Genomic DNA, 23,567 nt, shown 5'->3' on the forward strand with positions numbered 1-23,567 from the left:
ACATAATGACTTGGCCTCGACAGCCTTCTCCAGCAATGAGTTTGACAGATTCCCCACCCCCTAGCTGAGGAAATTCTCTATGCCTCAGATCTTAAGTGTTGTTGTATCAGTCTTGAGGCACTGCCTTCGGGTTCTAGTCTCTCCTCCTGGTAGAAACATCTTCTCCAACACATCTTCTCCACGTCCACTCTATCCAGGCCTCTAAGTATTGTGTAAGTTTCGATCAGATTCCACCCAATCCCTCCCCCCACTCCACCCCCTTCCTTCGAAAGACCATCGAGTACAGAACCCAGAGACCTCGAACATTCCTCATTAGACACGGGGCCCAAACTGCTCACAATATTCCGAATGCAGTCTGAGCCCGCATCCCAGCACAGTGCTCAATGTGGGACAGTGTTTATCTTGATTAGCTACTATCACATAATATCTGACGTTTGTATAGTTCAAGGGTGTTTGAACCGATGAGAGAGCTGATCTCACTTAGATCCCACACATGACTAATACCTGTTGTTACACTTTGAAACAGAACATACCCAGTCATCAGGTCCATAAATAAATTGTTTATTTTATTTTCTTTAAAAAAATTAAAATCTATGTACATTTCATTCCAGTATGACATTTTTCTTCTGTATCCAAATAGAATTTGCTACATTTTTGATAAATAATGCAACATTGGAAGGATATACTGCAGGTCTGGGTAATAACTGCTTCAGTTCGCTGTGCTATGCGGAGTAGACAGCTAAAGCCTTTACAGAGAGTTGCTTGTTAGCTGCCAGATGATGTGAGCTGTGTAGCTCACTTCAGGAAGTGATGTGACCCACGTAAAGGTTGCTAACCCACACCATTTCCTTGCTCAGGAACACCAACTAATTATTACATTTTCAATTACAACCATGTTTTCATTCAAGCACTTGATAAAAGACAATACACTGATAATGATACACGATAAGACATTATATAATAATACAAATATACAGTTGCTTTGTTACAAATAGAACAAAAGCTCACAGAAACTATGCTCCAAAATGAAGCTATCTCCTTGCTCCAACAAATTGAAGCTTTCGATTAACTTTGAGGGTCGACTCTTTCCCTCAGTCTTTAGCTGCCACATGGGCAATGCTGCACAGTGCATGTAGGTATAGCTACAGTATCACAACAAAACTCTCTGCCCGTGCCCTCCCATCCCTTTCCATGTCACTGCCAGTAAGACGTGGCAAAAGTTAGAATCCTACACAATGGCCCCTTCAAAACAATAAAGGAAACCCTCATCACATTCTCCAATGATATGTTGGAACTGATATGGCATTTAGTTGGGGAGATTCTAACCTGGGGCCAGTGCAAATCTTAAATTGTGCTGGTTATTCCCATAACCGTGACAAACCCTCTCTCACTTTCAAAGTGAAAGGAAGAATTATTCCATAAAGGCTGCCGCTTTAAGAGCTGGACAAAGTCAGAAGTCACGCAGCATCAGGTTATAGTCCAACACGTTTATCTGAAATCACAAGCTTTCAGAGCTCTGCGCCTTCACCACCTGACAATGGGGCAGCCCTCCAAAAGCTTGTAATTTCAGATAAACCTGTCGGACTATAACCTGGCGGGGTGTGACTCTGTCCTGCCCCCAGTCCAACACCGGCTCCTCCACATTGTGGCTGTAGGAGCTGAATGGCCTCCTCCCTTTTGCTTGCATCCCTTTTTCCCTAAGTCACACACCAATTGGTTTTTTCCTCTGCCCCCTCTCGCTACGCAGCATGTCAATCTAGGAATTTGTGAATGTCATTGTGCAACATAATGTAAGGATTGGACGCCTCGTTGTGGTGGGCGCAGTTGTAATGGCAACGACAGGATTGGATCATCATCATGTTCTTGGTGAAGGTCTCTCCATCGTCACAACGGAAGCGAACGTGGACAGTCCGGGTCTGCTGAGGGGTGCAACACCGCCCATCGACACAGGAGCCACAGTACTTGGTACGGTATTTCTTCACACTGGCACAACCGGCATAGGTGAAGTGAACAGCAGCAGGGGATTTCCTGGTCCTGTAGCACTTCTTTCCTTTCTGTGATGGAGAGCAATAAGAGGAATGGAAGTGTAATTAGCAAGGATATGGACGCAATCAAAAGTGGATACAAAAAAGAAATGTTGGGATCGCCTGATCGTTCAGCAGCAAGGGAGGGACTTACCTTCAGTTTGGGAAAGGTGACCTGTTTGCAGGGATGGATGTCACAGAGTCTGGTCTCCTTTCGAAGCTTACACTCAGGATTGTCATTGGTGACCCTTGTGGAGATGCCCGTCCCACAGGTCCTGGAGCACTGCGACCACTCCGTTGTCTGGACAAAACATTTGGCACTCCAGGCTGAGAAGAAAAATAACAAGGGCCATTCAGAAAAAACATTGCAGAGGAACAGCTCCATTTTCAATCAAGTCATCTCACAAAATATTCTTGCCAATTCGGTTATCATGCACAGTTCTGGTGGATGGTTTCTGGTTAACATCAGTGAGAAATCGACATGCAGCTGGGTTATTGGGAAGTAGCAGTTTCCACCTGTAACTTCCAGCAGCTTCTCTAAACCTCGCCATCTTTGTAAAGGAAGTGGGTCTCGCATGGCACCCGGTGATGACACCATTTCTACTGGGGTTTTCCAACTCTTTTTAATTGTAGTTTCCTGAAATGGGGCGATAGTTCAGGAAGGTCGTGGTTTAGTGTTTGCAGTAACAGTTGGGAACGCACCTGTTGAAAGGTGATCACCCGTCTGTAAACTGCAGCAAAGGGATAACCAGCCCTCAGACAGATCCGTGGGAGATAATAAAGTTATCTTTTGTGATGGCAAGCTGTGACGGAGCAACACAGCTATTGTTACGTTCAACATTTACAATGGTGGCTCGTAAAAGCAGGGAACAAAGTAGGAAAGGTGATTGGCTCACGTGGTGAGCTGTTGCAATCAGAATTCGCTGAAATGCTTTTAGAAATGAATTCAATAATAACTTGCAACAGGATAAATATTTCAAGAGGAGAGGATCAGGTGGAAAGTGGGAAGATTGAGGATATTGCGATAACTGCGTCCAATAGCCAGTATCAGCAGGATGGGTCAAAAGGCTTCCTTCTATCCTGGGAGACTCTTTAACTTACCAGGTAGTCTCTTGAGGCCTTGTCGAATTAAGGAGAGCAGCCCATTGTTGTGGAGTGGCCCAGATTGCCAGGACTTGCCCATTGTCTCTTGGCTGAAGAGTTCGTCTGTGTCGTGGGCCTCTGCTCCTGCCTTGTTCCCATCACAGACCCATTTTTCACAGCACTGGCCTGACACCTTAACCAGCTGGGGGTTAGGGCAGCCCATGTTGGGCAGGGAGAGCTCCTGTGGACACAGTGGCACGCAGCCCACTGCTCCGTCGATACAGGTGCACTGATGCTTGCAGTTTGGTTGAAAGATCTCCCCATTCTGGTAGATTTTGCTGTTGTACTCACAAGGTCTTCCTTCAGACCGCGCTGTGAAAATAAACAGAAAGGTTTCCCTTTAATTATTAAAAGGGAAGAACTAATTGGAGAACAAATCCTATGTTTACAAGCTACATAGCTGAGGGATTTGTAAGCACCGGTCCGTGGAGGAATGCAGGAATTGAACAATGGATTACTCAGGAATCACTTTCCCCTCAAACATCCATACACAGTGAGTTACATTCCTGACTGCGGAACTCACAAGCCTAGCTGCCAACCAACAAGCAAAGAACAATAAAACATAACCAAACATGGCTTTAAAATATGACAAGAACTGCTTTCCATTTCAACTAATGGCAGGAGACATCCCGAGCAGTTTGAACACATTTTCACTGAGCCCCAGGAATCTCTTACCTCTGCAGATGCCCTGCTGAGCAATGGGACTGGCGCCGAAGTTGCACTGTAAGCCCTTGGTGTGGTCACAAGGCTGCAGCTTGCTGCAATCTTCATTGAGCTGCTTGGCACAAACACGGCAGCATCCACAGCCGTCCAGAGTCAGGCTGACCCCTGGGGCACAGCTGGGCACCTCCTGCGGGCACTGGCATTTCGGTGGGCAGGTTAACGTCGCCTGTGGGTTCAAGACAAAATTTGACAAATGCCCTCAGTCTCCAGCTCACAATAAAACCACAACGTGGCAAGGTACATTGTTAATAAAGACCCCCCTCATTCCCCCCCCCCCCCCCCCCACACACACACTCACAAACACACACATACTCACATACACTCACACATATCCCTTAACCACTGCCCAGAAGGAGCCCATTTGGCCCATTTTGTCAGCTGCTAGCTCTTTTTCTCCTCCCCTCTCCTGCATGAAGCTTCTGCCATTCTCAGAGTGACGCTGCTCAGCAGGGAGGCCATTTGACCCCTTGTGTCTGACCCAACTCCTTTTAAAAATGTCCCGAAGGGTTAGCCTGGGCTCTGAATGTGAAGCTGCCAGAGCTGCTGAGGTTCCTCTGTCTTTGCTTCACCGTTCCAGCGTCTGCAATCAGTTCCTTACCCTCCAGCCCTTTCTTTGACAGTTAGCCCCCAGTCCACCACCAAATAAAATTTAAATAAAACAAATATTTATCCAAAACCTTCATTTCTGAAACTTTGCAGTTCCCTCAGCCCAGTTGAGACATTAATTTTTTGAAATAGATTTCTCTAGTCAGCCAAGATGATTAACTTTTACAGATTTTCTAAATGAAATAACAGTAACAAGAGAAATAAGTTACTCACCTCAGCAAGGCAAACTGCGAAGATGGCAGCGAATGCTACAGACTGAAACATTTTAGGGAAAGGAGATCTGGAAAGATCAGTTGTGAGCACACACAAGCTGCTGTGACTCTTGTCCGTGTGTGTGTGTGTGAGGGGTTTCCTCTCCTTCCTCCTGGCTTGTCTCTGGATGTCTGTAAGCCCGGCTCTCTCTCTCTCTCTGTTGCTAGCTGCTTTGTGTAGAGACTGTCTGCAGGACTGCGCCTTTTATAAGCGGCTCTCTCTCTAGAGGCTGACGTTAGTCTGCTGTCTGGGACTGCACATCTTGTTTGATTTCAGGGTCAGGAATCCTAGGAATGTTTCTGGCGCGTTTTCTCAGACACCGCCCCAGCTAAAAAGAGAGAGAGAGAAACCAGTCAAACTCTCTCACCCCATTCCCATTAAAACAGAGCACAGCATTTAATCACATCCTCTTAAAGGGGGGAGGGGGTGGACCATACTTTGAAGTTTGCATCATGAAATATTTACAAATCATTTCGCCTTGACTTCAGAGAAGGGGGAAGTTTATGACTTTGAATTCCTAACCACTTTCTTCATCCTTCCTAAGTATTTCCAGATGGAATACGCACAGGCGACGTAACTTTGTTCCCATATTTGGTAGAATTCTTGACTTTTCCACATTTTTGAGCTGCCTGGTTACCACAAAGTATTGCTGTTATTCCCGAGACTGCATTTTTTTCATGATGCATATAAAAGGAACTGATTGATGTTTGCAGCAAGGCTCCAGTTTGAAAGATTGTTGTAATGTTGGAATAAAGGCACAAAATGTGAGAGTGGCGTGCCTGAGGGGAGAGGGGGAAGAGGGTGGCAGACTAACATTGACACTGACAGAGCTCCTGTGTTTTATTCTCCCCTCCACACATACACAGAAGAAATGTGCTAAAACCAATCACCGTTACATCTGAATCAGAAGTGACATGATCCTGGAGAGATTTTAAAGAAAAACAAAATCATTTTTTTTATTATATATTTAGTCGTGAGGTAGTTCCAGGGCAGGTTTCTGGGACTTTAAGCAGAAATATTTCATGCGGTGGTTAACTTTTCCAAGAATGTTGTTTGGAGAAAGACCGTCCCAGAGCACAATCTGTCCCAGGAGTTGCTGGAGCAGTTTTGTTTTAACCTCAAGAGCCTGAGGCGAATCTCCAAGGCAGTGTGGATTGATGAGTCGGACCTGCATGCGGAAGGGGTAAGTGCTGGCTTTCCTCTTGCCTGAATGGGACAGGGGACAGAACACTGTTCAGCTCCAACCCAGGAACAGTAAGAGGCAAAACGCCCAGGACAGAAAGTGTACATCTCATGAGCAAACACCCTGTACATCATTCCAAGGAATCGAAGAGTTTCCGTGTGAAATGATACTGCATTGGTTTGTCTTTGTCTGAATCCTGGATATTTAGCATTTCCAGAAATACTTCTTATTTCAAAACAACTTTATTCACAAAAAGAAACTCTCTTTAAACATTGTCAAAGATGCAGTTCTGTTAAGTACTGTTGCATATCAAGTAAACAAACAGTCCATTGGACTTTGACTCTACCAAAAAACCAAATACCTCTCTTACATGTACAATAATGTGTTTTCCGTTAATGAGGGATGGGACTTGTTTATTGTATTACAATATTGGATTCCTCAGATGACACCCCCAGCTGGATTATCAATGTTACTTTTGTGCTGTTGTTGTGGGGAGAGGCATATTGATTCTGAACTCATTGAAATTACCTTCCTAACAGGCAAGAACAATGGCAGGAATGACCATATAAAGCAATCTGCATGCCCAGAGTGTCTCTGGGGAGACTTAGTGTCAGCTCATTTTGAGTTCGCTCTATCTTTATCCATTTCCTGCTGGAATCTAATTTTTTTTTGTTTTGATACATTTTTTTAGAAAAAAGATCCAACTTGTTTTTCACACCTAGTCAAATCCATTGTAAATTTCAGATGCTATTTTTCAAAAGGTTTCTGTGAATGAATTTTGGTTGTTATTGGATTCAATCTCATCAGTGTGTTCCTACAGCAGGAACATTTACAGAGCGTGGAAGTAAGTTTTATTTAAAAAGTAAAAACAATTTGTGGGGATGTGGGATCGCTGACAAAGACAAAATGTGTTACATGTTCCTAATTGCTCTGGACTTGTTTATAATATCTTCATTCATTCATGGGAACATGGGCATCATTGACTATTTATCCCTAATTGCCCAGAGGACAGTTAAGAACAAACAATTTGCTGAGGCCCTGGAATCATGTAGGCCAGACCAGAGAGATTTCTTTCCTAAAGGACATTAGTGACCAGATTTTTAAAAACTACTAACAATGGGTTTGTGGCGCAACAGTAGTGTGTCTGACTCCGGATCGGACGGTTGTGCGTTCAAATCACGTCGGACTCACTGAAGCCAAATTTCTAAGAGGGTGGCTCAGTGGTTAGTACTGCACCCTCAGAGTGTCAGGGACCTTGGGTGGCTTCCTGACTCAAGTGACTGTCTGTGTGGAGTTTGCACATGCTGCGTGGGTTTCCTCTGGGTTCTCCAGTCTCCTCCCATAATCTAAAGGTGCCCAGATTGGGTAAATTGTCCGTGGTGCATTAGTCAGGAGTAAATGGGTGTGGGCTTTTGGGCCGAAGGGCCTGTTTCCATACTGTAGGGAATCTAACCTAAAACAAAATTGACAATAGCCAGGATTCTTAATTCCAGGGTTTTATTGAACTCAATTCCACCATCTTCCACTGCACGATTCAAACTCAGGTCCCTAGAACATGATTTGAGTCCCTGGGTTAATAGTCAAGTACTGATACCAGGAAGCTGTCACCTCCCTTTGCTAAAATTAAAATTTAAACAATTTGAGCACACCAAGCCAGTCCTCTGGATTTTATCCAATCAGGGATTAAGAGCTCCTCACCCATGATTGGCCATCTGTTAGACATGCCTAAAACTCAGACCCAAATCCCGAGCAGACTCATTCACGTCAGCCTCCAACAAACAAGCAGCCCTCTTGATAGTGGCATCTGTGCCACCCTATACCCATCCATATAGCATAATCCTGAGAGGATGTTTCTCCTCATGGGAGGGTCTAGGACCAGAGGGTACAGTCTCAGAAGAAAGGGGCACTGTTTAAGACTGAGATGAGGAAGAATTTGCTCTCTGAGGGTTGTGAGTCTCTGGAACTCCTTGCTCCAGGGAGTTGTGGAGGCAGAGTCCTGGAATATATTTAAGGCTGAGATGGATAGCTTGGGGAATCAAGGGTTACAGGAAAACAGCAGGAAAGTGGACATAAAGAATGTTGGATTAGCCACTATACTATTGAATGAGCAGGCTTGAGGGGCTGAACGGCCGACTCCTGTTCCAACTTCCAATGGTCTGATGTCTGTAACAGATTGATTAAATGTATCTACCTCTGTGTGGAGGAGCCAGTGTTGGACTGGGGTGTACAAAGTTAAAAATCACACAACACCAGGTTATAGTCCAACAGGTTTATTTGGAAGCACTAGCTTTCGGAGCACTGCTCCTTCAACAGGTTTTCATCACCACCTGATGAAGGAGCAGCGCTCCGAAAGCTAGTGCTTCCAAATAAACCTGTTGGACTATAACCTGGTTTTGTGTGATTTTTAACTATATCTACCACAAGCAGCCACTAGGGGCCACTCATCCACCACTCACAGCCAGAGAAGTCTTGTCACCCAGACATATGCACTCACGCAGACACTTACTAAATAAATATTTGCATTTATAAAAACTCTTGCATTTCTATAGCCCCTTTTATGACCTCATGACATAGAATCATAGACTTATACAGTACGGAAACAGACCTTTCAATCCAACTCATCTAGAATTATCATTCACCAGAACTTGAACAGGATTGGCCACATAAACACAGTGGCTACAAGAGCTGGTCAGAGGCTTGGAATCCTGCAGCGAGTAACTCACCTCCTGACTCCCAAAGCCTGTCCACCATCTACAAGGCACAAGTCAGGAGTGTGATGGAATACTCCCCACTTGCCTGGATGGGTTCAGCTCCAACAACACGCAAGAAGCTTGACACCATCCAGGATAAAGCACCCACTTGATTGGCACCACATCCACTCCCTCCACCACCGACGCTCAGTAGTAGCAGTGCGTACTAGCTACAAGATGTACTGCAGAAATTCACCAAAAATCCTCAGACAGCATCTTCCAAACCCATGAACACTTCTATCTAGAAGGATAATGGCAGCAGATACCACCCCCTGCAAGTTCCCCTCCAAACCACTCACCATCCTGACTTGGAAATATATTGCCATTCCTTCACTGTCACTGGGTCAAAATCCTAGAATTCCCTCCCGAAGGGCATTGTGGACCGCAGCAATTCAAGAAGGCAGCTTACTTCCACCTTCTCAAGGGGCAACTAGGGACAGGCAATAATAGACAATAGACAATAGGTGCAGGAGTAGGCCATTCTGCCCTTCGAGCCTGCACCACCGTTCATTATGATCATGGCTGATCATCCTCAATCAGTAAATTGCTTCTTTAATCTCACAAAGGCCAATGTCCACCTTTTTGAGATGTCAAACACAAGCTGAACATGGGACTCCATGAAAAATTTAATCAATACTGTCTATAACTTGAGCATCACCTCTACCGCGTTGTATTCCTGTTTTCTTGAGAAACAGCACAAGTAGTATGATGTGACACCTGTGATCTCTATTCTCCCTCACAGTCTAACCTTTCCCTGCTCAGTCATGCCTCTCCCCACCAATCTATAGTACAAAACTCATCACTTATCCACCTCTCTCTTCAATTCCGTAAAACCACATTATTTTATTTTTCTTTATTAATGGTTTGTGTCTGAAACTAGGAAAATGATAAATTAAACAAAGAACAACAGGTGCTGAAGATCTGAAACCAACAAAAACAGAAACTCAGCAAGCCTAACAGAGTGTGTGAAAAGAAAGCAGTGTTTACATATCGAATCCAGTGATCCCTTATCGGGAAAGGATACTGACTTAAACCAAGGAAGCCGTGCAAGTTGCTGGAACTCATGCTGAGTTGTGTTTACACTGCTGCCTCACTCAAGCATGATGTGGAGGTGCCAATGTTAGACTGGGGTGGAGATAGTCAGAAATCGAACAACACCAAGCTATAGTCCAATAGGTTTATTTGAAATCACAAGATTTTGGAGTGCTGCCCCTTCATTACCTGTCAAAGGAGCAGTGCTCCAAAAGCTTGTGATTTCAAATAAACCTGTTGGACTATAGTCTGATGTTGTGTGACTTTTAGAACATAGAACATAGAACAATACAGCGCAGAACAGGCCCTTCGACCCTCAATGTTGCGCCGACCTGTGAACTATTCTCAGCTCGTCCCCCCACACTATCCCAAAATCATCCATGTGCTTATCTAAGAATTGTTTAAATCTCCCTAACGTGGCTGAGTTGACTACATTAGCAGGTAGGACATTCCACCTTCTTACCACTCTCTGCGTGCTCAAGCAGTGGGGAATGATTACTGGACTTATTGGCACAGTGAGTGAGTGAGTGTGTGTTTGGGGAAGTTTTGCCCAGAGACAGCTGATTGATTGTTTGTTTCAATCAGGACCAGTTATGAGTTAGGAATGTTCAACACGTCACTCTCTGATAGGCTACTGGGCAGTGGGGGCCACCTATGTGTTAGCAATATAGCAGCAAATCGCCTCTAGATGCGAAAAACACAACACCCTCTCACCATAGAACATAGAACAATACAGCACAGAACAGGCCCTTCGGCCCACGATGTTGTGCCGAACTTCTAACCTAGATTAAGTACCCATCCATGTACCTATCCAAATGCCGCTTAAAGGTCGCCAATGATTCCGACTCTACCACTCCCACGGGCAGCGCATTCCATGCCCCCACCACTCTCTGGGTAAAGAACCCACCCCTGACATCTCCCCTATACCTTTCACCCTTCACCTTAAATTTATGTCCCCTTGTAACACTCTGTTGTACCCGGGGAAAAAGTTTCTGACTGTCTACTCTATCTATTCCTCTGATCATCTTATAAACCTCTATCAAGTCACCCCTCATCCTTCGCCGTTCCAACGAGAAAAGGCCGAGAACTCTCAACCTATCCTCGTACGACTTCCTCTCCATTCCAGGCAACATCCTGGTAAATCTTCTCTGCACCCTCTCCAAAGCTTCCACATCTTTCCTAAAGTGAGGCGACCAGAACTGCACACAGTACTCCAACTGTGGCCTAACCAAAGTCCTGTACAGCTGCAACATCACTTCACGACTCTTGAATTCAATCCCTCTGCTAATGAACGATAATACTCCATAGGCCTTCTTACAAACTCTATCCACCTGAGTGGCAACCTTCAAAGATCTATGTACATAGACCCCAAGATCCCTCTGTTCCTCCACCTGACTAAGAACCCTACCATTAACCCTGTATTCCGCATTCTTATTTGTTCTTCCAAAATGGACAACCTCACACTTGGCAGGGTTGAACTCCATCTGCCACTCCTCAGCCCAGCTCTGCATCATATCTAAGTCCCTCTGCAGCCGACAACAGCCCTCCTCACTGTCCACAACTCCACCTATCTTCGTATCATCTGCAAATTTACTGACCCACCCTTCGACTCCCTCATCTAAGTCATTAATAAAAATTACAAACAGCAGAGGACCCAGACCTGATCCCTGCGGAACTCCACTTGTAACTGGGCTCCAGGCTGAATATTTACCATCTACCACCACTCTCTGCCTTCGACCGGTTAGCCAGTTTTCTATCCAATTGGCCAAATTTCCCTCTATCCCATGCCTCCTGACTTTCCGCATAAGCCTACCATGGGGAACCTTATCAAATGCCTTACTAAAATCCATGTACACTACATCCACTGCTCTTCCCTCATCCACATGCTTGGTCACCTCCTCGAAGAATTCAATAAGACTTGTAAGGCAAGACCTACCCTTCACAAATCCGTGCTGGCTGTCCCTAATCAAGCAGTGTCTTTCCAGATACTCATAAATCCTATCCCTCAGTACCCTTTCCATTACTTTGCCTACCACAGAAGTAAGACTAACAGGCCTGTAATTCCCGGGGTTATCCCTATTCCCTTTTTTGAACAGGGGCACAACATTCGCTACTCTCCAGTCCCCTGGTACCACCCCCGTTGCCAGTGAAGACGAGAAGATCATTGCCAACGGTACTGCAATTTCCTCTCTTGCTTCCCACATAATCCTAGGATATATCCCGTCAGGCCCGGGGGACTTGTCTATCCTCAAGTTGTTCAAAATGTCCAACACATCTTCCTTCCTAACAGGTATCTCTTCTAGCTTACCAGTCCATTTCACACTCTCCTCTTCTACAATACGGTCCCTCTCGTTCGTAAATACTGAAGAGAAGTACTTGTTCAAGACCTCTCCTATCTCTTCCGACTCAATACACAGTCTCCCACTACTGTCCTTGATCGGACCTACCCTCGTTCTCGTCATTCTCAGGTTTCTCACATACGCATAAAATGCCTTGGGGTTATCCTTGATCCTATCCGCCAACGATTTTTCATGCCCTCTCTTAGCTCTCCTAATCCCTTTCTTCAGGTCCCTTCTGGCTATCCTGTATCCCTCCACTGCTCTGTCTGAATCCTGTTTCCTCAACCTTATGTAAGCCTCCTTCTTCCTCTTTACCAGACATTCAACCTCTCTCGTCAACCAAGGCTCCCTCACACGACCATTTCTTTCCTGCCTGATAGGTACATACATATCATGGACACGTCGTATCTGCTCTTTGAAAAAGTTCCACATTTCCACCACATCCTTCCCTGACAGCCTATGCTCCCAATGTATGCTCCTCAAATCCTGCCTTACAGCATCGTAATTTCCCTTCCCCCAATTATAAAATCTACCTTGTTGTGCGCACCTATCTCTCTCCATAACCAAGGTGAAAGTCACAGAATTGTGGTCACCATCACCAAAATGTTCACCCACTAACAAGCCCACCACTTGTCCCGGTTCATTACCGAGTACCAAATCCAATATGGCCTCCCCTCTGGTTGGACAATCTACATACTGCGTTAGAAAAGCTTCCTGGACACACTGCACAAACACCGCCCCATCCAATCTACTTGATCTAAAGAGCTTCCAATCAATATTTGGGAAGTTGAAGTCGCCCATGACTACGACCCTGTGGCTTCTGCACCTTTCCAAAATCTGTTTCCCAATCTGTTTCTCCACATCTCTGCTGCTATTGGGGGGCCTATAGTAAACACCCAACAAGGTGACTGCACCTTTCCTATTTCTGACTTCAGCCCATACTACCTCCAGAGGCAGATCCCCCTCAAACTTCCTTTCTGCAGCCGTTAAACCATTTCTAATTAGCAATGCCACCCCCCCTCCTTTTTTCCCACCCTCCCTGTAACCAGGAACCTCCAACAGCCATTCCTGTCCCACATCTATCCACGTTTCCGTGATGGCCACAACATCGTAGTCCCAGGTACCGATCCACGCCTTAAGTTCACCCACCTTATTTCTGATACTCCTTGCGTTGAAGTATACGCACTTGAGCCCATCTCTGTGTCCGCAAGTAGTCCCTGTCAGTGCTACCTTCTCCACAGCCTCCCTACAGTCTTGGGCATCCTGACAAACAGCTAACCTACTTGCTGGACTACAAGTCCGGATCCCATCCCCCTGCCAAATTAGTTTAAACCCCCCCGAAGAGTGCTAGCAAACCTACCCCCCAGGATATTGGTGCCCTTCTGGTTCAGGTGCAACCCGTCCTGTTTGTACAGGTCCCACCTTCCCCAGAATGCAGTCCAATTGTCCAAATATCTGAAGCCCTCCCTCCTACACCAGCCTTGCAGGCACGTGTTCAACTGCACTCTCTCCCTATTCCTTGCCTCACTGTCACGTGGCACCGGCAACAACCCAGAGATGACGACTCTGTCTGTCCTAGCTTTTAGCTTCCAGCCTAACTCCTTGAGCTCTTGAATGACCTCCCCACCTCTCTTCCTACCTATGTCGTTGGTGCCAATGTGCACCACGACTTCTGGCTGCACACCCTCCCCCTTAAGGATTCTGAAGACACGGTCTGAGACGTCTCGGACCCTGGCACCCGGGAGGCAACAAACCATCCGTGAGTCTCGCCCATGTCCACAGAACCGCCTGTCCGTCCCTCTAACTAGAGAGTCCCCTATAACTAGCGCTCTCCTCCTCTCCCCCTTTCCCTTCTGAGTCTCAGAGCCACAGACCCCTTCACTGCAGCTTACACCTGCAACGCTGGGTGAGTATTTATACTCACAGTTCTCCTTCCCGGCTGCCCCTCTGTTTGCCGTCACTTCCTCTGCTGCTCCCGCTCTTTTTGTGAAGAGAGAATAAAAAACACCATGTGGAGAAGTCAATGGGAATTGGAGGTTAGCTTGCTATTCTCACTCACCAGCTGCTTAAAAGCTGCTGTCTTTACCAAGTGGATGAGAAACTGAACATGAGTGCACCACCCACCCTGTGCGTGCAGTGCAGAGCAAAGGGGACTTGGAACAAACAAGGTCAGAGATCAGGACTGAGAAGAAGCAAAAGGACATCTTGTTGAATTCTGCAGCTGGTGCCATTGAACTGTGTTCCCCGAACATTTTTGTCTCTACCCATAAAGTCTTTTTTTGTTGATGTCTGTGTTTGTTGGCACGTGTGTGTGAAGGATTTAAGTAGGGGTGCAGTTTAAGTTAGTCTGAGGTTAGAACTGATTTAATTTGCAATAAAGAGTAGTTTGTCATTAAGTTCAGAAATCTGGTCAGTGATTTCTGTCAACCTAAGTTCACCACACAGGAAAATTGGGGGCTTTGATCATTTCAGAGTCATAGAGATGTACAGCATGGAAACAGACCTTTCAGTCCAACTCGTCCATACCGACCAGATATCCTAAATTAATCTAGTCCCATTTGCCAGCTTTTGGCCCATATCTCTCTAAACCCGCCTATTCAGGTACCCATCCAGATGTCTTTTAAATTAAATCTTTAATTTTTGTGATGTTCCTGGGGCAGAATCAAGCATCAGCACACTCTCCCGAGTGGGTCATGATGAGCAAATAGGGTCCATTGCCACAATTGTTTGAGAACAAAGACAATGAAGATATGGGTATGAAGTTAATAAGTGGACAAAGGATTCAAAGAACAATAAGGTTTTGTATTGTATAAAAACAAAATGGCATGGGAAACTGCTAAGGTCTTCCTGCAGGTGGCAGAGGTGTTCCTGAGCCACTCACACAAGATCACAAAGTCAAGTTAATAAAATGCTGGAGATCCCATCTGGTCAGGCACATCTGGAGTCATCTAGACTCGAAACATTACCTTGCTGTCTCTCCATGGATGCTGTCTGACCCCCTGTGATCTCCAGCATTTGTTTTCGGTACAGATTCCAGCATCTGCAGTCATCTGCTCCGACATAGTCAGGTTAACTGAACTGATAAGTAAATTGCAATTGGAATTTCCTTCCAGAGCTAAGAAGGCAAACGCAGTTTAGGGTTTCTTGGAAGTGCAGAAGGAACTGGGGACGCTGAGTAGTGAAATATCTGAAGCAGCGGATATTGATTTAAAATTAAAGAAATGTGAGCATAAAGAAATTATGAAAAAAACTGGAGTTGAAATCCCAAAGGGCAGGAAAAGATATGGAAAGTCCATTGGAATTAAATTGAAGAGAAATGGAATGGGGAAGACTTAAACTAGAGATACAAGGAAGAGAGAAAAAGGGCAGATTTTAAGCTTAAAATGGTGCAGGCATTAAAGGGCACCTCAGAAGCCAAAGAGGATTTTGATGTGGAAAGTCTTAGTCATAATCTCAAATGCAGAAAGGAAATGTTTATGCTTGTACAGGGCACAATTTGAGGAACACGATGTTGATTTGAGGAAATTGTGACTCAAATGAAGTAAAAAAGAAAAGCTAGGCACAGCCCACACAGAGTCATAGAGACGTACAGCCTGGAAACAGACCCTTCGGTCCAACCCGTCAATGCCGACCAGATAGCCCAACCCAATCTAGTCCCACCTGCCAGTACCCGGCCCATATCCCCCTAAACCCTTCCTATTCACATGCCCATCCAGATACCTTTTAAATGTTGTAATTGTACCAGCGTCCACCACTTCCTCCAGCAGCTCATTCCATACACGCACCACCCTCTGCGTGAAAAAGTTGCCCCTCAGGTCCCTTTTATAAATTTCCTTTCTCACCTTAAACCTATGCCCTCTGGTTCTGGACTCCCCCACTCTGGGGAAAAGACCTTGTCTATTTACCCTTTCCATGCCCCACATAATTTTGTAAACCTCTATAAGGTCACCCCTCAGCCTCTGACGCTCCAGGGAAAACATCCCCAGCCTGTTCCGTCTCTCTCTATAGCTCAAATCCTCCAACCCTGGCAACATCCTCGTAAATGTTTTCTGAACCCTTTCAAGTTTCACAACATCCTTCCGACAGGAAGGAGACCAGAATTATATGCAATATTTCAAAAGTGGCGAAACCAATGTCCTGTACAGCTGCAACATGACCTCCTGACCCCTGTACTCAATACTCTGACCAATTAAAGGAAGCATACTAAACGCCTTCTTCACTATCCTGTCATCTGCGACTCCACTTTCAAGGAGCTGTGAACCTGCGCTCCAGGATCTCTTTGTTCAGCAACACTCCCCAGAACCTTAACATTAAGTGTATAAGTCCTGCTAAGATTTGCCTTTCCAAAATACAGTACCAGAGAAAGTTGACATGAAATCTAGACGTTTCCATTGATGATGGCACTGTGAATAAAGGCCAGTCTGGGTGCATATGCTCAAAATAATTGAAATAAACTCTCAACATTCAATATAACAGAAAAGTCTCGAAATGCCCAGCTGGCCCGACAATATCTTTGGAGACAGAACCAGCATTAGTGTTTTCCAAAGACCATAAGAAACAGGAACAGGAGTAGGCCATTCTGGCCCTTCGAGCCTGCTCCACCATTCAGTAGGATCATTGCTGATCTGACATTCCCCACGTCCACTTTCCTGTCCTTTCCCCGTAACCCTTGATTCCCCGACTGACCAAGAATCTATCTCTCTCCACCTGAAATATACAAAAGGACTCCGTCCCCACTGCTCTCTGTGACAAAGAGTTAAATGACAACCCTCTGAGGGAAGAAATTCCTCCTCAGCTCAGTCTTAAATTGGTGCCCCTTTATTCTGAGTCTGTGCCCTCTGGTCCTAGACTCTCTCCCGTGAGGGGAAACATCCTCTCAGCATTGACCCTGTCAAACTCCTTAAGAATCCGAGAGGTTTCAGTGAGATCACCTCATATTCTTCGAAATTCCAGTGAGTAGCGTCCCCACCTGTTTAGCCTTTGTTCATAAGACAATCCTTCCATACCAGGGATCATTCCCATTAACTTTTTCTGGACTGCGTCTATGAAAGTTTGTCTTTCCTTAAATAAGGGGACCACCACAGCGCACAGTTCTCCATGTGTGGTCTCACCAGCACTTGGAGTTATTGTCCTAGCATTGGAGGGCACAAAAACAAACCCTCTGGTTCAACTCACTCACGCCGACCAGATATCCTAAATTAATTTAGACCTGTCAATAATGATCAATATCTCTTACTAAAAGGTTTCTATCCCTCTCACAACCTGTCTTTCCATTTATTTTTGTGTTATCTGCAAATTTGTCTACATTACATCCGCTTCCTTCCTCCAAGTCATTAATATTGTAAACGGAGGTGTAGTTTCAGCACTGATCCTTGTGGAACCCCTTGAGACACAGGTCACCAACCTGAAAAAGAATTCCTTCTCTCCACTTGCTGGTTCCTGCCCATGAGCCAATTCTCTAACCATGCCAATATGCTACCTCCAACACTGTAGACTGTTATTTTATGACACCATCTGGATGTCCAAATACAGCACATTGACTGGTTCCCCTCTATCACTCTGGTTGAGACTTCCTCAAAAAACTCTGATAAATTAGTCAGACATAATTTCCTTTTCATAAAGCCATGCTGACTCTGATCGATTAGATCATGATTTTTCAAATGTTATTACTTCCTTAATAATTGATTCCAATACTTTTCCAGCAATAGACATTAGGCTAATTGGCTATAGTTTCCCACATTTTATTCTCTTCCTTTTTGAATAGGGGTGTCATTTCAGCAGCTTTCCAATCCTTTGGAAATTTATAAGCAATGCACCCACTAACTCTGTAGATATTTATTTTAGAATCATGGGATGTAAGGCACTGGGGCCAGGGAATGTGGCTGTCTTTGGCCCCATTAGTTTGTCTAATCTGACTTCTCTTGCGATGCCAATGGTAACTTAATTCCTCATCCGTATGCTCAGTGTGAATGGAATGTTTGAAGTATCTTTCACCACAAAGGCTGATGAAAGATATTTGTTTCATGCCTCGGCCATTTTCTTGTTCCCCAAAACTGTCTCCCCAGATTCATTTTCTAAGGACCCTAAGTTCAGTTTGACCTTTCTCTTCCTTTTCATATATTTAAAGAAGCTCTTACTGACAGTTTTTGTCTTCCTTGCTAGTTTGCACTCATTGGTTATTTTCTTTGTCTTTCTTACCTTTTTACTCTTCCTTTGCTTAATTCTGAGTTTCACCTTCCTTATGCTTTTCCTTTCTACTCAATGCTATCCTTAACTTCCTTGGTTAACATGGCTGTATCATTCTTTTCTTTGAATCATTCCTCCTTACTGGGATATATTTTCGCTGAGAGTCATGAATTACCTCCTTAAATATCTGTCATTCCTGCTAATCTTAGTTAACTCTATCCTCATTCCATTAGAAGTCCCTTTATTTATGTTAAACACGTTTGTTTCTGACTTAACATTCTCACTCTTGAGCTTTCTCAAACTGAATATTAATGTCTGTCATGTTATGATCACTACTTCTTAGAGGATCTTTAATCTGGTTTCATTACACTGTGAGCACATAGAGAGGGGTAAACCTTTAACCAGCTGGTAAAATATTCTCCATTTCCAACATCTGTGGTGTTGGCTTTCCCTCTAACTTTGCAAACTGCTGAACTGCTCTTAATACAGTGATTCCTTTCTAAACCAGACCCCGTCCTACACTGGAGCTCTGGGTTGCACCAGAATCAAAGTCCACTCTTCCAACCTGATGGCATTCTGCTACTTCTGCACTCGGATCAGAATCTGACTCTGCAACTGAGTGTAACTACAACAAGGAGCGAGCTTCACAAATAATTGCCAGTCAGCTTCTTCCAGAGAGTTCACCACTGCCCCTTACCTGAACAGGGTGCAGATCAGAATATTCCTCTCCAGACCTGAAATCATTCTGAACTTTACTGCCCCGATCCCACCACACTCTGGATCCTGTCCCTTCATTACTCCCATGTTTCCTGACCTGCGTATGCAGCTGGTTAAGTTGCATCTCAGTTTTAAAGTTCTTGGTCTTGTTTACAAACCCCACCGTGGTCTCTCCCTTGCTGAGCTCTGTAATCTGCTCTAGCTCCACCTGCTTGTAAGGTTTCCATGTTCCTCCAATTCCAGCCTCTTGGCCATCCCAATTTGAAAGACTCATGAACAGTTTTCCCTTCAGCTGCCTGCGCCCTGTGCTCTGCAATCCCCTTCCTAAACCTCTCCAACTTTGAACATTAATTAAAACCACCCACTGTCCTTTTGTTCATCCTGGCATAATATCTCCTTACATAGAGTCATACAGCATGGAAACAGATCCTTCAGTCCAACCAGTCCATGCTGAACGTAATCCCAAATTAAACTAGTCCCACCTGCCTAGTCCTGGGCCATATCCCTTTCCGATTCATATCCCCACCTAAGTGTTTTTTAAATGTGGCAATTGTACCCATATACACCACTTTCTCAGGAAGTTCATTGCACACGTGAACCATCCTCTGTGTAAACAAATTGCCCTTCATATCTTTTTAAACTCTCTCTCCTCTCATAATAATATGCTCCCGAGTCATGAAATCCCTCCTCCGATGGAAAAGACAACCACCATTAACTCTATCTAAACATCTATCAGGTCGCCTCTCGACCTCCTACGCTCCAGTGAAGAAAGTCCCAGCCTATCTAGGCTTTCCTTAAAGCTCAAACCTTCCATACCTGGCACCATCCTGGTAAATCTCTTCTGACTCTCTCCACCTGAATAATATCCTCCCCATATGTCACATTTTACTCTATGATGCCTCGGTTCAGTGTTAATATTCTAAGACCCTGTGTAAATTGAGACTGATTTTGATTCTCGCCATGTGCAATGTTAACAGCTCCAAGCTAGAGTGGTAAGAGAAACATCATCTAAGGCCTCAGTGCTTGGGAAATGTTAAAGGAAACTCATGTAGCAATGCTCAGTGTCAAACTCAGTGAAGTGACAGCTAAATCGCAGTGGGTCTCAGACTGAAGCAAAACATTCAGCAACCAGGCCTCAGCTAGTTTTGTCACTGAATCTACAAGGTTTCATGTTCAGTTCTCCACAGAATCATCGACACACAGCACTGAGCCCTTCAGCCCAGTGCATCTGTGCTCATCAAAAACAACCACCTAGCTATTGGATGTAAGCTTGCTCGCTGAGCTGGAAGGTTCGTTTTTAGACGTTTCGTCACCATACTAGGTAACATCATCAGTGAGCCTCTGGTGAAGCACTGGTGGTATGTCCCACTTTTTATTTATGTGTTTAGATTTCCTTGGGTTGGCGATGCCACTTCCTGTGTTGGTGATGTCATTTCCTGTTGTTTTTCTCAGAGAGAGGTAGTTAGGATCCAAATCGATGTGTTTGTTGTTCAAAATTAAAAAACACACGACGCCAGGTTATAGTCCAACAGGTTTATTTGGGAGCATTAACTTTCAGAGCGTTGCTCCTTTATCAGCAACAATTGCTGTAAATTCTGTGATCTTATACTCCACAACCATCTGATGAAGGAGCAGCGCTACGAAAGCTAGTGCTTCCAAATAAACCTGTTGGACTATAACCTGGTGTTGTGTGATTTTTAACTTTGCCCACCCCAGTCCGACACTGGTACCTTAAAATCATGATGCGTTTGTTGATAGAGTTCCGCTTGGAATGCCATGCTTCTAGGAATTCTCGTGCATGGATGCATTGTCCCAGTCAACCTAACTACGCTTATCCCACTCCAGAATTTGAGCACGAAGATCAAATGTTTGTTATTGAGATGGGAGGGAGGGAGGGATAGAAAAGATACCAAAGACCATTTCTGTTTTGGATGCATGTAAATGGCATGGATATTGGAAGGTCGTGTAAAATTTCACAACTTGCTGATGATACCAACTTTGTGGGTATAACAGATAGTGAGGATGTCATGAATATCATGCAACAGGATGTTAGATACAATGAGCAGACACGTAGCAGAAGGAATTTAATACAGAGAGCTGGGATGTGATACATTTTTGGAGAAGGGATGGGAAGAGGCAAATAGACTCAATGGCACAATTCTAAAGAGCAACCCGAGGGTTCAGGTGTATCAATCTTTGAAGGTGGCAAAGGCGGGAGAGTAAGGAGGTGAGTTACAGGGTCCAGGATTCCTAGCAGAGAAAGTGAGGTCTGCAGATGCTGGAGATCAGAGCTGGAAATGTGTTGCTGGAAAAGCGCAGCAGGTCAGGCAGCATCCAGGGAACAGGAGAATCGACGTTTCGGGCATAAGCCCTTCTTCAGGATTCCTGAAGAAGGGCTTATGCCCAAAACGTCGATTCTCCTGTTCCCTGGATGCTGCCTGACCTGCTGCGCTTTTCCAGCAACACATTTCCAGCCCAGGATTCCTAGCCTCTGACCTGCTCTTATAGGCACTGTATTAACATGGCTGGTGCTGTCCAGCAGAGTAACACCTTTATTTTAAAATACTCATCATTGTTTAAAATCCCTCTGTATCTGTGCCCTGACCCCAGTGCACAGCAAATCTGAGGCAAAAGTGAGGACTGCAGATACTGGAAACCAGAGTTTGGATCAGAGTAGTGCTGGAAAAGCACAGCAGGTCAGGCAGCATCTGAGGAGCAGGAAAATCGATGTTTCGGTCAAAAGCCCTTCATCAGGAATGCACAACAAACCCTATCCCTTTACCCCTTCTGTGCATTCTGGTTTATGGTATAGGAAACTGGTTAAGTTGCACTTGATTTGAAAATTCTCAATCATCTTTCCAAACCCCTCCCTGGTTGCTCCCCGGCTGAACTCTGTAATCTCCTCCAGCTCTGGCATCTTCTGAGATTGTTGCATGCTTCTAATTCCAACCTTTTGAACACTCCCCATCATAATCACTGACATATCGCAAGAATGCTGCTGCCTGGACCCTGAGCTATGCAACTCTTTCCCAAAAACTCTCACCTCTCTCTCGCTTTCTTTAGGAAGCTGAGTGACCTGGATCACCTATTTGAAATTTCCCAATGTGGGGGATAGTAGGGCAGTTGATGGACAGAGGCTAGATAGAAAGAGAAAGGGAATGAAGGAGGGAGGGGGAAGGATTGGAGTGAGAGGAAGGAAGTGCAGAGCGAGCTGGAGGTGGAGGGACTGGGGTTAGTGAGGGTATGGTTTGGGATGGTTGGTTCAAAAGGGAAGGGGGCATAAGAGGAGTGCGATAGTGATAGGGGATTCATTGGTTAGGGGAACAGACAGGAGATTCTGTGAACAAGAATGAGACACGCGGATGGTATGTTGCCTCCCGGATGCCAGGGTCAGAGATGTCTCGGAGCAAGTCTACAGGATTCTTAAGGGGGAGGGTGAACAGCGAGAGGACATGATACACATCAGTAACAATGGCATAGATAGGGAAAGGCATGAGGTCATGAAAAGTGAATTTCGCAAGTTAGGAAGGAAGTTTAAAAAAAAGACCTCATGGGTAGTAATCTCTGGGTTGCTGCCTGTGCCGCACGCTAGTGAGGGCAGGATTAGGAAGGTATGGCAGACTCCGGTGTCATACCTGAGGATGTGGTGTATATGGACTTCAGCAAGGCATTTGATAAGGTTCCCCATGGTAGGCTCATTCAGAAAGTCAGGAGGAATGGGATACAGGGAAATTTAGCTGTCTGGATACAGAATTGGCTGGTCGACAGAAGACAGCGAGTGGTAGTGGAAGGAAAGTATTCTGCCTGGGAGTCAGCGTTGAGTGGTGTTCCACAGGGCTCTGTTCTTGGGCCTCTACTCTTTGTAATTTTTATTAATGACTTAGATGAGGAGATTGAAGGATGGGTCGGCAAGTTTGCAGACGACACAAAGGTTGGAGGTGTCGACAGTATAGAGGACTGGTGTAGGCTGCAGCGGGACATTGACAGGATGCAGAGATGGGCTGAGAGGTGGCAGATGAAGTTCAACCTGGATAAATGCGAGGTGATGCATTTTGAAAGGTCGAACTTGAATGTTGAGTACAGGATTAAAGACCGGATTCTTGGCAGTGTGGAGGAACAGAGGGATCTTGGGGTGCAGGTACATAGATCCCTTAAAATTGCCACCCAAGTGGACAGGGTTGTTAAGAAAGCATACGGTGTTTTGGCTTTCATTAACAGGGGGGATTGAGTTTAAGAGCTGTGAGATCTTGTTGCAACTCTATAAAACTTTGGTTAGACCGCACTTGGAATACAGCGTCCAGTTCTGGTCGCCCTATTATAGGAAAGATGAGGATGCTTTGGAGAGGGTTCAGAGGAGGTTTACCAGGATGCTGCCTGGAATGGAGGACTTATTTTACGAAGAGAGGTTGACTGAGCTCGGACTATTTTCATTGGAGAAAAGAAGGAAGAGAGGGGACCTAATTGAGGTGTACAAGATAATGACAGGCATAGATAGAGTTGATAGCCAGAGACTTTTTCACAGGGCAGAAATTGTTAACATGAAGAGACATAGTTTTAAGCTGTTTGGCGGAAAGTATAGAGGGATGTCAGAGGCGGGTTCTTTACGCAGAGA

At 45.1% G+C, this 23,567-nt stretch overlaps 2 protein-coding genes across 2 annotated transcripts in view; one reads left to right on the forward strand and one right to left on the reverse strand.

Moving 5' to 3' along the window:
• Window positions 1-545: 545 nt before the first annotated feature.
• On the reverse strand, window positions 546-4,921 carry ccn1 (cellular communication network factor 1). Its single transcript, XM_043698579.2, has 5 exons — window positions 4,710-4,921; window positions 3,843-4,056; window positions 3,126-3,479; window positions 2,179-2,351; window positions 546-2,054 (listed from the first exon to the last, which is right to left on the reverse strand). The coding sequence occupies exons 1-5, from the start codon at window positions 4,758-4,760 to the stop codon at window positions 1,752-1,754; spliced, it is 1,095 nt and encodes a 364-aa protein (XP_043554514.1). The 5' UTR covers window positions 4,761-4,921; the 3' UTR covers window positions 546-1,751.
• A 715-nt stretch (window positions 4,922-5,636) lies between these two features.
• ddah1 (dimethylarginine dimethylaminohydrolase 1) overlaps window positions 5,637-23,567 on the forward strand; it is a 137,938-nt gene continuing 120,007 nt past the window's right edge. Inside the window, exon 1 of the mRNA XM_043700070.2 lies at window positions 5,637-5,931. The gene's annotated coding sequence lies outside the window, so the exon portion shown is untranslated. The remainder of the gene's footprint in view (window positions 5,932-23,567) is intronic.

The sequence above is a fragment of the Chiloscyllium plagiosum genome, unplaced genomic scaffold (assembly GCF_037043375.1).
Source record: "Chiloscyllium plagiosum isolate Xiang-an unplaced genomic scaffold, Cpla_swu_hap1 HiC_scaffold_9, whole genome shotgun sequence".
Classification (NCBI taxonomy): Eukaryota; Metazoa; Chordata; class Chondrichthyes; order Orectolobiformes; family Hemiscylliidae; genus Chiloscyllium; species Chiloscyllium plagiosum.

What these genes read in the sequence shown, in the direction of transcription:
- ccn1 (XM_043698579.2), bottom strand. Translation starts at nt 4,760, where the DNA reads ATGTTTCAGTCTGTAGCATTCGCTGCCATCTTCGCAGTTTGCCTTGCT. An exon ending in TCAGCAGGGCATCTGCAGAG is followed by an intron (nt 3,480 to 3,842) that starts GTAAGAGATTCC and finishes TTATTTTCACAG; the next exon opens with CGCGGTCTGAAGGAAGACCT. An exon ending in AGGCCTCAAGAGACTACCTG is followed by an intron (nt 2,352 to 3,125) that starts GTAAGTTAAAGA and finishes TTTTCTTCTCAG; the next exon opens with CCTGGAGTGCCAAATGTTTT.